At 39.1% G+C, this 17432-nt stretch overlaps 1 protein-coding gene across 3 annotated transcripts in view; it reads right to left on the bottom strand.

Moving 5' to 3' along the window:
- Positions 1 to 17432, bottom strand: part of ITGA8 (integrin subunit alpha 8) — a 182598-nt gene that overhangs the window by 123349 nt on the left and 41817 nt on the right. For all 3 annotated transcript variants that reach the window (XM_024116380.2, XM_028495241.2, XM_024116382.3), the window contains exons 9-11: positions 15032 to 15075; positions 13518 to 13574; positions 10038 to 10090 (exon numbers count right to left, since the gene is read on the bottom strand). In XM_024116380.2, the coding sequence (XP_023972148.1) occupies positions 10038 to 10090; positions 13518 to 13574; positions 15032 to 15075 (154 nt within the window). The remainder of the gene's footprint in view (positions 1 to 10037; positions 10091 to 13517; positions 13575 to 15031; positions 15076 to 17432) is intronic.

The raw sequence follows: 17432 nt of genomic DNA, 5'->3' as shown, positions 1-17432 counted from the left end.
CTGCAGGGAACAAAGAAAGAGGTCAACACAGACATGAGATGCTGTTGGGTAGATTTCTAATCAACTAGATTAGTACATTTCCACTGGTATATTTCCTTTTCCAAGGGATATTTTACAATTGTCATATTTCTTTCATTGCTTTGTTATGTCTACGGAATAGAATGCTGTAAGAAAATAAGAGTGTTATTAAATTATCACACTGAACTTTTTAGCAACGCTAAAAATTACTACTTTAAGAAAACCACAGCTATTTCACCCTTTTCAGCTTGTTGGTGCATTTCCAGAACATGTACTTACACAAGTAAAACGTATCAGAAAGACCTAAATAGGTTTTTCTAAACATGGATGAGAATTTGTCTACAATTTAGCTAACTATACATTTATATTATGAAGTTTTCTTGCAGTAATAAGGTTTAAAATAAAGCCTGTCCTCCTCTTTTCTCTTGTTACCTCCATTCAAATAAAACAGAGGCCAGAGAAGGTTCTCGTACTGGCTAGAAAGCTAGAAAACAAAATTTTCCTCCCAAATGCGAATTTATAGTTTTTCTTTGTAGATGTAGATATTATAGCAGAAAACCAGTAGATAATTTTTCAGGCTGAAAAAATTTCAAGAAAGAGACAGCAATTGGATTGCTACACACTTAGGTAAAACGTTTTCTTAAAAATGTTCCAAATGGGGACATCCCTGGTGGTCCAGTGGTTAAGACTTCGCCTTCCAATACAGGGGGTGAGGGTTCGATCCTTGGTCCGGGAGCTAAGATCCCACATGCCTCATGGCCAAAAAACCAAAAGATAAAACAGAAGCAATAATGTAACAAATTCAATAAAGACTTTAAAAATGGTCCGCATCAAAAAAAAAAAAAATCTTAAAAGAAATGTTCCAAATGCATTTACTTGCCGTGCTTCTGTGTTCTATCTAGGCCAAGAGTAAGGCAGGGACTGGGGCTGCTCCAGGCGTCAGGCTTTGCCCTGGAGGAAGCTGGTTTCCTCTCTTTCTGTTATTATTTTTGTCAGTATGAAGAGACATTTGTTAAACACCTAATTGTGTGTGTTGCTGCCTTGTAGTTCAAAGACGTCTAAAACCACTGGTTCTCTAGTGCAGAGACTGAGCATTTTCTCATTCTCATCAGAAGGAACAAAGCCATACAATTGGTCCCTGAGGGACAAGGGACTGACACATTACCTCACTACGTTTCTCACTGACAACACTGTGGAGTTCTAGAAATGCAAAATTATTCAACCTATGCTTGTGAAAGATTAGCACATCCATGGGATCTTTGGATTCTTGGACTATTGTGACAACGTTGATTTATTTTTGTAGAAATAGATTTCCCTAGATATTTAAGTGTAAGCCTTCTAAAATGTTCTAAATGCCAAAATAGGAGAAAGACATTTGTTCTTAATTTATAATTGTGTTCTCATAAAGCTGAGAGACAATAACTGTCTTGGATTCAATTGATTCAATGTGCCTTGTGCAATATTTTGCATTTAGTGTCAATAATATTTTATGTCAGCAGTACCACTTAAGAGTCACGGTATATATTATTGTTTAGGCTGGTGTTTTAAAATCTTGATTTGCAACTCATTAGTGGATCGTGAAATCAGTTTAATGGGTCTTGACAAGCAATTATAAAAAATGAAATAGAATACAATAGAAAATATGAGTCAATGCATTACACATACTAAGGGTGAATACTGTTCCATGAAACCTTTTGTTTCGGTTGTGTGTGTGTAGTGGGTCCCGATGTCAAATGTATTTCCGATTACGATCCCACAGGGCCAAAAACTCATTGAAAAACCACTGCGGTAGGCCATGCGTGCTATTAGGCTATTTCAAAATTTACTTGTCATATCCTTTTTTAGAATATACCCAATTCAAGTTTAAAGTTTTAAAAATATTTATTAGTAAAGACGTTCTTTACTGAGCTTCCGAAAAAGTAGTTGCGTAACAGACTGGGTGCCATTCTAAGAATATATAATATATATAAAGTATATCATATTTTATACACATACGTGTAATCTCAAGAAAGAATAATGATGAAGCAATATTTATGATGAGGTTTTCACTAAAAACCATCTTTTCTGTTTGTGTCATGTGGGTAGTTTGGATGAGATCTAAGTTATTATGTAAAGGCATTTTATAAAAGTAGGATATACACACTAAATTTCATCTTATCTGAAATGTCTAATATTTGAGCACAGTTTTCTTTACATCTCTATGTAGCACTCACACAGGTTTTCTTTATGTCTCTTTTTTATGTCTAAAAAAGTATCATGTCCACTCTAATAATACAATGCAAGGCGCAGGTTCTCATTCTTTCACGTGTTCTTTGAGACAAAACGTTATAAATATTTCCCTGAAGAGCAAAGCATAAATAGAGTGATAAACAGAGACAGGGGGCTGAGGGAACCCATCAGTGAGACTATTCATTATGAAGAATCTGAATTCAAGTTTTCTACAGCCAAATGGTGTTTAATATCTTGATTTAACATATAAACTTCTCTGTTTCTTCTTTTCTCACAATAGTCCGTAGTGCATGCTAATGCCTGTGACTGGTCTGCAGAATGCAGTTATTCAGAGAATGCAGGTTAGGAGGCTGTGTACTAGAATTGATAGCTAATCAATATAATTGTTTTGTGATAGGTGAGAACAAATATAGCTTATCATCTATGTTACAGAACTCAATTTAATTTGCAATTTCTTTATGCTTTAATTTTCTAGACTTTCTACTTAATTGAATCATAATGATTTCTCTTCTATGAGAGAACCCACTTGGAGTAAATCTAGCACCAAAACACAGTTACTCAAAGCTGCTTCCTTTCAAATAAATTTTCTCTAAAATGCTCTCAAGTTAACTAGCTGCTAAGACTCTCTCTAACTGTAGTTCCTTTTGGCCCTGCAGAGGCTAAAACAATCCACTGGATTAAACCGTAATTCTGTGAATTTCTGAAATAGTATGAATATTTTGTTTCAAAAAGCCATAAGAAAATTAAAAAACAGATTTGCTTGTTTAGGCTCAAGAGGAAAATACTATCTCCCTTTGCTGTTAAATTTGTCCAGAAATTCCTAACAGGGTTTACATTGAAAGATTTTGTAGTTCTGGCTATCTTAAGATAACTGAAGTTAATGTCACCAGCTTGTTTATATTTTCCAAAATAGTCACAGGCTTGACAAGATCAACCACCAACCAGCATGCACGTTAACTGTTTGGTCTAAACTTTTGCAGTCCACTCGTAACACCTGGAGATTTTTTAAAATAAAAAAATATCTTGATTTAACATATAAACTTCTCTGTTTCTTCTTTTCTCACAATAGTCCGTAGTGCATGCTAATGCCTGTGACTGGTCTGCAGAATGCAGTTATTCAGAGAATGCAGGTTAGGAGGCTGTGTACTAGAATTGATAGCTAATCAATATAATTGTTTTGTGATAGGTGAGAACAAATATAGCTTATCATCTATGTTACAGAACTCAATTTAATTTGCAATTTCTTTATGCTTTAATTTTCTAGACTTTCTACTTAATTGAATCATAATGATTTCTCTTCTATGAGAGAACCCACTTGGAGTAAATCTAGCACCAAAACACAGTTACTCAAAGCTGCTTCCTTTCAAATAAATTTTCTCTAAAATGCTCTCAAGTTAACTAGCTGCTAAGACTCTCTCTAACTGTAGTTCCTTTTGGCCCTGCAGAGGCTAAAACCATCCACTGGATTAAACCGTAATTCTGTGAATTTCTGAAATAGTATGAATATTTTGTTTCAAAAAGCCATAAGAAAATTAAAAAACAGATTTGCTTGTTTAGGCTCAAGAGGAAAATACTATCTCCCTTTGCTGTTAAATTTGTCCAGAAATTCCTAACAGGGTTTACATTGAAAGATTTTGTAGTTCTGGCTATCTTAAGATAACTGAAGTTAATGTCACCAGCTTGTTTATATTTTCCAAAATAGTCACAGGCTTGACAAGGTCAACCACCAACCAGCATGCAAGTTAACTGTTTGGTCTAAACTTTTGCAGTGTACTCGTAACACCTGGAGATTTTTTAAAATAAAAAAATATTGGGGAAGTCCCCACCAGTTTATTTATTTGGTCACATTACTTAACGACACTGTCTTTTTTTTTTTTTTTCCCTGATGGTGGGTTTTGGAGCATTTGTAGGGACTTTGCTTTTGTTGCACAGTGGATAGAGAGGATGACATACACTGTGAAAGAAACTTCACTAGGTAGTCTCACGTACAATAGTACTTAGTTATCTCTCAGATGGAGAAAGGGAAGTCTGGTTCAATTCCACAAAATGTAAGTCCTAACTTCTGAACCATGAATGATCAACTAGATGAGTGATGCTCTTAATCCTATTCTGAGTCACTGTACAACATCCACTCAGGTCCAAGACTTGAAAGATTCAGGCTATTAAAAAAAAAAAAGGCTATTGGAAAATTAGAAATTGGGTAAAGAAAGGGAATTAAATCTCAATTCTATTATGAAACTCTGCTGATTAATGCTCATTTATAATTCCTTAATCACTGATAAATGCTGGGAAAGCTAGAAAGGGCTTTGTGAATTTTTTAAAAATTGGAGTTATAGACTCTCTAAAATTATTTATGAGTTAAACTAATGACTTGGTCAAATGCAGCAGCCTAGTATGGCTACTTTTAATATGATCAAACAAACTGATTTTTCTTATATGCCATGATGCTGAAAATCATTCATAACTGAATTTTTTATCAGTCAGCTGTTTTTAGCATCATCAAAGACAATCTTAAAGTTTCTTTGGGTGAAAATAACTGAAATTATGGTTTTATATTTTTATAAAGTGGAAGTATGAGCTTGTTTATAAAAATAATGGAAATTAATAAAATGCACACTTAATAAACAGATTCTTATCAACAAGCAAAACAGAGTAAAAACTAAAACACATGTATATGCTATTCTTCTACCCCAACCCTTATTTAAGGTCATTGAAATCCATGTGTATTCTATATGTGTATGTATATGTATATCTGTATACATGTTATAGACAATATCTGTATGTTGTTACATGAATATGAATATAGATAGGTCTATATGTGCATATCTATGTGGAATCTATAAAGTGAAATTCACACAAGTAGACAGTGGTGCTTACCAGGGGTGGAGAGATTGGGGAAATGGGGAGATATTAGTCAAAAAGTACAAAGTTGCAGCTATGTAGGATGTGTAAGTTCTAGAGATCCAGTGTACAGCATAGTGGCTATAGTTAATAATACTATATTGTATACTGGAAATTTGCTAAAAGAGTAGATCTTAGGTGCTCTTACTATACAGACAACCCCCCACACACACAGTAACTATGTGATGGATGGACCACCCAGTTAGATGGATACAGATGAATCACAGAGATGGAGATGTTAATTAGATTGAATGCAGTGATCATCTCACTATGTATATGTATATCAAAACATGTTGTCCACCTTAAATATACATTTTTTTATTTTAAAAATATTTTACAGGTTATTATTGGATTTCTTCAGTAACAAGTATACTAATTTATCTGTTTCCCAATTTTTATTTTTTTATTTTATTTTTTTATTAGAGAGTATTATTCATTTTATTTTTTTTTTTAACATCTTTATTGGAGTATATCTGTTTTACAATACTGTGTTAGTTTCTCCTTTACAACAAAGTGAATCAGTTATACATATACATATGTTCCCATATCTCTTCCCTCTTGCGTCTCCCTCCCTCCCACCCTCCCTATCCCACCCCTCTCATGGTCACAAAGCACAGAGGTGATCTCCCTGTGAGATCCTGTAAGTGAGAGGCATGTCAATCATTGTACTCACTTACTAGATTAAAAATTCTTAATTCTTACAGATTTTAAACCCTTGAAGACTGAAATTATATATATGCTTTCCTACTAGGTATTTTATAGAGCTTAGTAAAGAGTTCTCTGTATATAAGTGAACAAAAAATTTATAAGGTAAGTCAGCAAAAGTTCTGTGAACTAATCAAGACCTTCCCCTACTTAGTGTGTGCTCTTGGTCAACTCACTTAACTTCTGTGTCTCCGTTTCCTCATTGGTGAATTTTAGGTAGTTTCATTGGATTGTAGTACAGATTGTCCTGTGCTATTAGGCTTATTACACATAAAGGTACTTTGAGGGAAATAAAAACACCGTCTGCTAATCATTCATGATAAAGATAAAATGTGATTGCTTAATAGCATGTTAAGTTCTACAGTTGTTTCAATGGAGAATCAAGATTTCTGCATTTGAAACTGCCAACCAACTGAGGTTTATATCCAGGAAAACTTCATTTGAGATAGAGATTTGTGTTTGCTGCAAATCCCATTCTAGCCTTAGGGTCCCTGCTAGAAATCTTGTCAGAAACTGAGAATGACAAAAGCACTCTTTCTCAAAACAAGGCCACACGTGTCCTGACATGGAGCCATCACAGGAGCTTAGGAAAAGTCACTGACACGTGCATATGATTTACTGCCTTTTTTTTCTCATTCTGCTAAGATTTCTGAGGGATTGCAGGTTTATGTCTCTGCCCTGATGGCTTGCTTTGTACCTTCCCTGGGGATGAATACCCACCCCAGGACGTGAGGACACGGGCTGTCACAGTAATTAGTGGTTTTCAGGCCCCCGTCCTGGGATCAAGTATAGACCTAGAAACACAAGATGCCATGTTTTCCCTATTTGTGTCTATCTGAAAGCCAACAATATCAAGTGATTGTTCTAGAAAAACAGGTGCTGCAAAAATGATGGCAAGTTATATATGCATTATTGTAATCTCAGACTTCACGTGAGTTCTCTATCTTTATTTGGGATGCGATGTTCTCACTGGCTTCCAGAGCACACTCATTGATTATAGGACCATGAATGTACGTTGCATCTAAGTAATTAGAGCAGCAAACAATATACAGACTGAGAATCTATAGGTACTTTTTTCTTTAAAAATGACAATATTAATAGATGTATTTTTCAATGCAGTCTAAAGAATTCAGAATATACTACCTAATAAAAAGAAATGATGTGCATAGCAATTTTTAAGAACATCAAGAGAGAACAAATCATCCCTGGAAAATTCCTATGTTTGAAACCAATGAGGTCCTTTTTTGACAAGTTTTCTTAATGTGGCAAAAAAAAAAAAAAAAAGTCCTATAAACATTGTCACAAAACTTTTTTTTAGGCTAGAATGAATGTGTTTTCAGGAAGGACATGGTGCCCTGCAGGGCATATTGTGACACTGGGGGGAAAGCTGAAAGGATTGAAAAGGGAGTGAACTACAGAAGGAAACACACTGGGTGATCTGTGCCCTAAAAAATGCTGCCTGGCTCCCAGGAGAGAAGCCCTCATGCGTGTTGTGTTGTTATCTGTTGAGGGAAATGTGTCTACACTTACCCCAAGGGCCACTGTCGGATTTTTGTTTTCACTAAAGAATGGGCTTCCTATATCTGGACAGTATGCCATGTTTTGGACCTCAAGTTCTTCCTCCACCATTTTTTTCTAAATGACTAAAAGGCTCTGATAACAGATACAGTCCATCCAGGTTGCTCATTTTGCATGGTGGTCCTAATTGTTACTTCCTTTCCACAATTCAGACAGCTGAAGGTTAAAGCAACTTCATTTTCAGTTATCTGCAGGATAAGATCTTATCCAGGATAAGATTGCGTTCAAAGATCCAGTCCATCCAGGTTGCTCATTTTGCATGGTGGTCCTAATTGTTACTTCCTTTCCACAATTCAGACAGCTGAAGGTTAAAGCAACTTCATTTTCAGTTATCTGCAGGATAAGATCTTATCCAGGATAAGATTTGCGTTCAAAGATCTTATCCAGGATAAGATCTGCGTTCTTCAAAATAGACCCAGAGTGCAACCACTTCTACTTTTCCTGCCACTGCTCTGGTCCAAGCCACTGTCCTGCCTCACCTGGCTTATGGCAATGGGCTCCCAGAAGGCCTCACTCCATGGAGACCCAATGACAGAGCATGGCTGCTAAAACCAGAGTGGGTGCAGGCCAGTCCCTTGCTTAGAATTCTCCAGGGGTTTTCAAGATGATGTGTCCTTCTTGGAAACAGACTCATTCTATCCATGGCAGAGTCCGTGTGGTGCTGTGTAAAGCAGCTCACAGACTTTCTCTCCAAGCCTCTTTGATATTCCTTGACTATGCCAGCAGCTCCCCGCTCCGCTGGGAATTTGGACACTTTTCCCCATATACTATTGTGTTTTGCTCCCTCACCTAACCTAACACCCAGGCCTTCCCTGTTGACCTGAATAAAAATTGCATCCCTCCCAATTTTTTTCTATCCCCGTTCTGTTTTTTTTTTTTTAAGTTTCATTAATAGACTTTATTTTTTAGAGCAGTTTTAGGTTCAAAGCAAAATTGCACAGAAAGTACAGACAGTTCCTGTACAGACCCCCTTGCCATAGGCAAGGCCTCCCCGACTGTGAACATCCTGCACCAGGTGGTACATTTGTTACAACTGATGAACCTACATGGACATATCGTCATCACCCAAAGTCCACAGGTTACATTAGGGTTCACTCTTGCTGGTGTACATTCTGTGGGTTTAGAAAGATGTATAATGACATGAATCCACCATTGCAGTATCATACAGAGTACTTTCACTGCCCTACAAAGCCTCTGTGCTCCACCTAATTCATCCCTCTTTTCAACACTAACACCTGGCAACCATTGATCTTTCTACTGTCTCCATAGTTTTGTCTTTTCCAGAATGTCATCTAGTGGACTCATATAGTATGAAGCTTCTTCATACTGGCTTCTTGCACTTAGTAATAGCATTTAAGGTTCTTCCATGGCCTTCCATGGCTTGATAGCTCATTTCTTTTTAGCACTGAATAATATTCCATTGTCTGGATGGGCCACAGAATACTTACACATTGACCTACTAAAGGACATCCTGATTGCTTCCTTCTTTTTTTGTTTTTTTCCTGCATAGAGCTCATCACCATCTAACATAATCTTTATTTGACTTATTTATTTTTTGTCTGTAGCTCCCACCCAAACTACAGTATAACCTTTATGAGGGTGCGGGTTTTGGTTTTGTTCTCTGCTGTATCCCAGCACCTAGAACAGTGCTAGTGTATAGAAGATGCTCAAGAAATATATGTTAAATGAAAGAATAATAAAAAGATATTTTCCAAGAGGTACAAAAGTTACCAAATTTATCTCCAATCATATGGTACCGCCTAATAAATAAAGTTCATTTCTAGCTATGTAGAGGTCATAGCTAGTGTCTATCCATGATGTAGCCCAGATCAGGCAACGTAGTTCAGATTTTTCAGATACTTGCTTCTTACCAAAATGTGAGCTCCATGAAAGCAGAGACCTATTCTTCCTTAATCACTGCTACATTCTGGGCACCCAAGAACAATGCCTGGCATATGGTAGGTGCTCCAACAATATTTATTGGATGGATAATCAGTTCATCTCAATTTACTGGTTTTCTTATTTAATCATTTGTCTTATCTGTCAGTTAGGTGCTTTTCGTGGATCAGAGAGTTGCTTAATAACAATTTTCTTTGAAGTAATAAACACAACCACAATTTATCATGCTGTTTGATCCAAGCTCAACTATAATTTACTGCCACAAACTGAAAAAAAATAATACTATTATTTCATCTTCTGCATGGGGGTCACTAGTATGTTGGTTAAAGCACTGTCAGGAGAAAAAATATTTATGTGCAAATGTTTTATGAATATCATGTGCTAAAGGGTGAAGGCAGATGAGCAAATTCTTCAATGGCTATGGAAGTCAAATGGCCAAGGACTATTTAATTCATAAAATCAAAGATAAAACTAAGTAAAATAGTCCTTTCTTAGAAGTGGCAGATGTGGTAAAGACATAAAAAAGGATGATAGAGAATTTTTTCGTAGATGTATCCTTTTGCCCTGGACTAAAAAACAAAGTTAAAACAAGAGAGCCTCGATCTTGTTGAGGAAGTATGGAAGGATGTATTTCATGAAGGAAAAAATATAACATCTTAAAGGATGAATATAATACCTGGTGAGTGAGGAAGTTCTTATAAACTTACCCATCATTGTTAACATCTGATACTGCAATTGTATATCCAAAGTAAGATGCCATCTGCAAAGGAAAACCATAAGATGATATATTTTGTGCTCCAAAAGTCATTTTTATAGTCATCTCTCAACTTTCCCTGAAAGATTAGCCACATTGCAGCACATTTTTGCATTTAAATTCATAGACCCTTGGACACGGACAGAGTCTTCGAGCCATTCAGTTTAACCCCTGACCTAATGCATAACATTCCTCACAACACCCATGACATCTGCTCAGACATCCTCTGGAGATGTTCAACAATAAGCCCATTCAATTTGTAGATACAACTATTAGAATCCTTTGTGCTAAAACTGGTCCTCCTGTAACATCTGGTCCTTAATGCTCCTACCTAGTTCTGCAATCTTGAATGTCACAGAATAAATCTAATTCCATGTCCATATGAAATCTCCTATGGAAGTGTTTTCAGTTGGCTTCCCATCTTTCTCAGAGATACAACATGGGATACGAAAGAAAAGATGATACCCCATGAGCACACTGACGGGAGAAGATAAGTAGGATGGACACCCTCTGCTTTGGACTCTTTATATCACTGAAGCATAAAAAGGTTTTAATTTGAGGGTAAACTACGTCTCTGTGTCAATTCATATTGAGTTTATCGTCTGCTAAGGTTTCTAAGTCTTTTCTGAGTGTAACCAGTGTGCCTAATCTCTCTACATTCTAGCTCTTATATTTTTGTTTTCAACCTATGTTTTCAAGGTTTATAATCTCTTCAGATGTGGCCGATAGTTTTAGCTTGCCAGAATTTTTCAGTTCCATATTCTGCCATCCAATGCTTTAGCTCAGCCGTCCCCAGCATTTTTGGCACCAGGGACTGGTCTCGTGGAAGACAGTTTTTCCACCGACCAGGTTGCGGGGGGTGGGAATTGTTTCAGGATGATTCAAGCGCATTACATTTATTGTGCACTTTATTTCTATTATTATTACATTGCAATATATAATGAAATACTTATACAGCTCACCATAATGCAGAATCAGTGGAGGCCCTGAGCTTGTTCTCACTTGCCCGTCACTGATAGGGTTTTGATATGAGTCTGCAAGCAATTGATTTATTATGGTCTCGGTGCAGTCAGACCTCTCAGCTCCACCTCAGGTCATCAGGCATTAGATTCTCATAGTTCACAGTAGGCTTTGTGCTCCTATGAGAATCTAATGCTGGTGCTGATCACAGAAGGCGGAGCTCAGGCAGTATTGGGAGTGATGGGGAGCGGCTGCAAATACAGATGAAGCTTCGCTCACTCACCCGCTGCTCGCCTCCTGCTGTGCAGCCCGGTTCCTAACAGGCCACAGACCAGTACCAGTCCGTGGCCCAGGGGTTGGGGACCCCTGATTTAGCCGATTTAGCTTCCTACCACCTACAAATTTAATCAGCCTACAGTCCCCTGGAAAGTGTGCCCCACACAAGGCAGAGAGTTCCGTCTGTGTTGCTCATTCTCTCTGCCCTGTCTGACCAGTGTTTGGCTCAGAGTAGGTACCAGGTGCTAGATACTCTTTGCAGAGGAAAAAATTAGATGAGTTACCAAGTGGAACCCAATTATTCAATTCTCCCACCTTTTTTGTCTATTCCAAACATATACAGTTGCTATAGACTGATTGTTTATACCTCCCCTCCTCCAAATTCAAATATTGAAACCTAACTCCTTATATAATGGTATTAGGAAGTGGGGCCTTCAGGAGGTGATTAGGTCACGAAGGGTTGAGCCTGCATGAATGGGATTAGTGTCCTTAGAGAAGACACCCCAGAGGGCTCTCTAGCCCTCCTTCCACCAGGTGAGGACACAGCGAGAAGACGGCTGCGAACAGAAGGCAGGCTCTCAGCAGATACCAAATCTGCCTACCCCTTGATCTTAGATTCCAGAACTGTGAGAAATAAATGTTTGTTGCTTTAGCCACCCAGTCTATGGTATTTTTATTATAGTAGTCCATGGACTAAGACATGGGTGCCAGGTGCAAAATACTCTTTGCAGAGGAAATGAATGATTCATTTAACTGCGTCATGCAATAACTCAATTCTCCCACCTCTTTTCTCTATTCCAAACATATACGGTGAAATTCTTATTCCTGGGTGGCATTGTGTGGTCTTCACTCAGAGGAATTTCATCACTTATGTATTAAGTTCTGAGGTTCAAGATTGCAGAACTAGGTGGTATTGAAGATGAGAAGTTACAGAAAGGCCACATTTAACAATGTTTAAAGAGCTTTTAATGATAAAAATGTAAAATGAAAAGACAAAGGAGAAGTCTTGCCAGATTTCCATTAAGCCATTAATTGTCACCACTTGGGAATCATGGTTCAAAATTTATAAATCCACCCAACTTCACTATCATCACAGCCTTACATCTCTGTATTTACCACAAGAGTACCATGAGGGACATTGTTAATTCTTTGTTGAAAATTGCACAGTAACGGATAGACTAAAGCCCCAGTTTGGGGAAGGAAATGTCAAAAATGCTCTGTGTTCTTTAAAAAACTCTATTTGCTTGGCAAATATACGATTCCAAATTTCTGTGTGTAGCTAAGAGTTGAGCATTTCAGGATCTTAAACCTGGATCCTCCTGGGATCCCGTGGGCCAAGATGTTACTTGGCTGGAGTCAAGTGTGAGGCTTGCTAGAAGCTCCTTGCCCTGGTGTGGTGGTTAGGAAAGGAAGCTGGTTGCCCAGAGAAATGAATTCAACTCACAATTGGCTCCCTTCGACGGGAGTATCACATTCATCCTTTAAAGAAATGTGACAGATTTCAACAGGTCAAAAACCCAGGAAACCCAGGGTAGTGAATGAAGTGTGACCTCAGAGGCCGTGTTAGGTCAGCAGGATGACAGCAGCCTGTTTGCGGGCAACTGACCCATTGAGAATAAGACCCCAGCCAGTGACGGTGGGTACGGGGCCATACCTACCCCCTGGGGGGAAGGGACCAGAACCAGAGCGCTTATCTTCCATATAATGTTGGGACTGGGGAGGGTTCCAGTCACTGTGAGGACAGGAAGGCAGAGCCCAGACCCACTGACTGACCAACATGTGAACCCTACAAGCAGCCTCTGTCTTCTCGGGTGGAAGGCGGGTAACTCAGAATTCATCACAGCACACACTACGTGAGGACCGCAACATGACAGGATTGCTCTCGGACTTCAGCAATTAGTGGCTTTGGGGCTTTTAGGGAGCATATTCCGCCTTTACATCACTTATCATTTTCTGAAATCATCACGGGCATCTACTTGTTTGTTAATTGTCACCCCCCATCAGCCTCCCCCGTACTGCTGCGCGAGAGCTGGGATCCTGTCTGTCTGATACTTGGTTACACTGCCAGTCCTCAGAAGAGTTTCCAGCACATGGTAGGTGCTCGGTAAATATTTATTTTATGAATGAATAAATAACATATTACAATATACTATTAGTGCCGAGTGACATCCATTATTTGATTCTAAAATGTCTTCACCTGTTCACCAGTGAAATTCTGAATAAAGGTCATATCTGTAGAGTTAATGATTGAAACCTGAAATCATAGAAATTAGATAGGTTACATCATTTGGCATAGAATTGGAGCACTTTTTAAAACGTTTAACTTAAATCATTTTAAAACTTTTGTGAGGAGTCATAAATGGTTAGCTCTATATGTAAAAAGAAATAAGCCCAAAGGAACGATCTTTAAAAAATCCAACTGAACTTTTTGTTTATGGTTAAATCTGGGATCCTTTCAGACAAAATGCATGCTTACTAATCTGATGTAGAGAAATCTGAATTCAGGAACGCTGAGAGCCCCTAATCTGATAGTCAGTTAATTGATCTAATCAAAAATGTAATCTAAGTTTCATTTCTGTGCGTATGCTGTTATGAGAAATTGATGATTATGGTTCTCTGCAAAAAAATGAAATTTTAAAGTATTATCCATGTAGCAAAAATATTCCTTTTAAATTCTATCCAGACAACCTAAAATCTATAGATATTATAAGTTTACCAGACTTAAACATTACTCAAAATATAAGTTTTTCTTTTCGTAAGGTCGATTTATTTTCCTTTCCTATTTTTATGGTAAATGGGTTTGAATAGTATCCCTCCAAAACTCATGTCTATCCAGAACTTCAGAAGGTGACCTTATTTGGAAATAGGGTCTCTGTAGATGAGATAAGTAAAGTTAAGGATCTTGACATGAAATCATCCTGGATTTAGGGTGGGCCCTATGTCCAATGACTGGTGTCCTTATAAGAGGAGGAGAGGACACACACAGACACAGATGGAAGAAGTCATACGGAGACCGGGGCAGAGATTCAGGTGAAGCTCCCACATGCCAAGGAAAGGCAGGGCCACCTGAAGTTGGAGGAGGCAGGAAGAATCCACCCCTACATGCGTGGGAGGGGTGTGAACGTGACGGTCACACCTTGATTTCAGCCTTCCGGCCTCTTGAACTGTGACAGGATAAATTTATGGTGTTATAAGCCACCCAGTTTGGGGTCAATTGGTACGACAGCCCTTGCAAACTAATACACTAGTGAAATAACAATGGACCTTATTATGTCCACCGTATGGGACATATTAAAATGCTGATCACATCAACGGTGGGATCCTCTGCACCTATTCCCAGATTATGCGCACGCATAGGGCTAGGCTAGCTTCGTGGGCGCGTGACCCGTGCGGTCAGTCACAAAGGGTCCCCCACGCAGACGAGCCCTACCCACCCTTGGGATAGCCCAGCTGTCACTGTCCTGAAATTCTCCACAATTTTGAACAAGGGGCTGTAGGCATTTTCACTTTACACTGGGGGCCCCACAGGCTGTGGGGTTGGTCCTGCACCCAGATCAGGAAAGAATCTGACGTCCCTTTTCGTAAGCAGACAGCGTGGATCAGTGGTGCTCCCTATTAAAGGGCATTTTAAAAGATCTGAAGACTGTATGCAGCAAAATGTTTCTTTGCGTATGTAGAGAATGTAGCGTGTAACGCCTTCTTAGTACTCACGCATCCAAAATTCTGTGCTCCTCTGGGAACCCCAGCAACCAATTCTGTGATGGAAATAGTCATTTACAAGGTGAGTGGCATAGTACACCGTAAAGCTACACAACACATCAGCTAAGGAGGGTGCCTCTTAAATGAGTAACTATCATGGATCCTGTAGAGAGATGGAGGTTTGAAGCCGCAGTTGCGCACTGGCTTTTGCTTCCGCTACAGACGAAGAGAAAGCAGAAGACCCAGTGTCGTACTTTGAGATTTACCTGTCTCCATCACATTCTCCACGTGTTTCTGCCTCCAGGACATAAGCCTGGCTTCTCAGATCTGTGAGTGATTTGTCAGTTAAACCTCGTACTCTGATTTCTCCAGTTTTCACTGTCTTTCATACTGGTCTTTTGTACTAGTGTACAAAGTAATAGCTTCTGACCCACTACTGTGTTCGAACAATTTCAGTTACCTAAGGAAAAGCCACATACCATAAATGGTTGAGTTTTGCCCCCTGGAACAGAATCAGAGGACAACCTGGCAGCCAAGGGTATGCGAGGAAGGGAAGCTTCAATAATAGAGGTAGAAAAAGCAACTCTGGTGAAAAGCGGGGAGCACATTCCAATGCACCGTGATATGGCTCTAGATTCAGGAAATAGTGGTTTCAGTCCTTGGGTCTGCCATAAACCCGGGATCAATCACTGAAACTGATTTTTTTTCCAGTCACCTACAATAAATGGGAGTTGGAACTGCCTGATTATCAAAGATCTTTCCAGCTCTCATTTCTATAAATCTAAACTATCCTTTGATCCATTGGGGTCAACATTTTAGTTTAATTTAAAGAAAGGGGGCCTGGAAAAGAGTCCCCTTCCATTCAAATTTCACTTCCCCCAAACCTAGTCCTAAAGGTATAGCACAAATTCTAGCACTAATTCTGTCTGATGTAATAAACTCTAGCAGAGTTGGGCGCTCATGCTGTTGGAGAGTTAATAATCAGAGAAGATCCATTTGGCCTAGATGTTGGACTCTTCAGTAGTAAATTTACTCCTTCAACCAACAAATAAATGTTAATTGCAAACATAGGATACAGCACGGAGCAAAGACAAAATTCCCTCCTCTCATGGAGCTTACACTTGAGCTGGAAGGGGCAGTCAATTTGAAAAGTAGAGTCAAATGTCATATTAGAAGGGGATGAGTATAGCGCAGAAAAACTAAGCAGTAAAATGGTACTGGGAGTGCTGGAATTGGGAGGCGGAAGGAATTATGATTTATTGGGGTGGTCAGGGAAGGTCTTGGCAAGAAGATGACATGTTACCAAAGACTGAAGGAAGTGAAGGAGTAAATATTATGGAGATCTGGGAGAAGTATGTTCTAGTCAGAAGGAATAGCATGTGCAAAGGTCCTGAGGTAGAATTGTGTCTGGAGTATTCAAAGAACAGCAGGGAGGGCAGGGTGGCTGGAGTGGCTGGAAGGAGTCAGGGGTAAAGGACTAGGAGCTGAGGTCAGAGTAAATAGGGGCCTCATGAACAGAGTCTTTTAGGTCATTGTCAAGACTTGGATTTTACACAGAATGAGCTGGGGCAATCACTGGGAGCAAAGAAGTTACACCACGTGACTTCTGTTCCTCAAGGACCACGTTGGCCGCTGGATCTAGGGAAGACCACAGGAGGGCCAAGAGGAAAGCAAAGAGGATCCGTTCGGAAGCTATTGCCACAGTGCTGATGGGGGCTTGGATCAGAGTGGAGGCTGTGGAGGAGGTGAGAAGTAGGCAGATTCTGGCTGTCTTTTGAGTTTAGTTAGCAGGATTTGCTCATGGATTAGATATGGATGGGGTGTGAGAGAAAGAGCACAGTCCAAGGCTGACTTGAAAGGTTTTTTTTGCTTGCGCAGCTCAGAGGATGGCGTTGCCATTTACTGAGATGGAGCTGATGGAGGGTAGAGCATGTTTAAGTGGAAAGATCAGGAGTTCAGGTATAAGCTTCTTAAGTTTGGAAGAGCCATTCAAATAGAGATGTTGAGTGTTGAGTAGATTCTAGACTTTACACCGCATTCCAGCTTCACGGACACAGGTATGGATGTTTACTAGGGGCGCCTAAAAACAGACCACAGTCAGATATAACAGAGCTGACTGATTTCGAGATCAGTTTTGCCAAACAGGGAAGACTAAGGGGCTTATACCAAGTGAGATACCTGGCAACCACGGCTTCTCATTTCCCACAAACATTCAGAATTTGGTTTAAAAAAAAAAAAAAAAATCAGCCATCACACTAGTAACTTTGGAGCCTGCAGCCTCATATGGCTGTAACACAAAGGAGTTATTAAATGTTGTGCTGATTAAAAGTTTCAGAATTGTTTAAAAATCACAGTCCTAAAAGAGCTTTTTAGGTCACGGCACTTTTCCCCGTGTTTCATATTGGGCTGGCCA

The sequence above is a fragment of the Physeter macrocephalus genome, chromosome 11 (genome assembly GCF_002837175.3).
Source record: "Physeter macrocephalus isolate SW-GA chromosome 11, ASM283717v5, whole genome shotgun sequence".
NCBI classification, from domain to species: Eukaryota; Metazoa; Chordata; class Mammalia; order Artiodactyla; family Physeteridae; genus Physeter; species Physeter macrocephalus.
The sequence above is the reverse complement of the archived record's forward strand: the minus strand, read 5'-3'. Positions and strand labels throughout refer to the sequence as shown.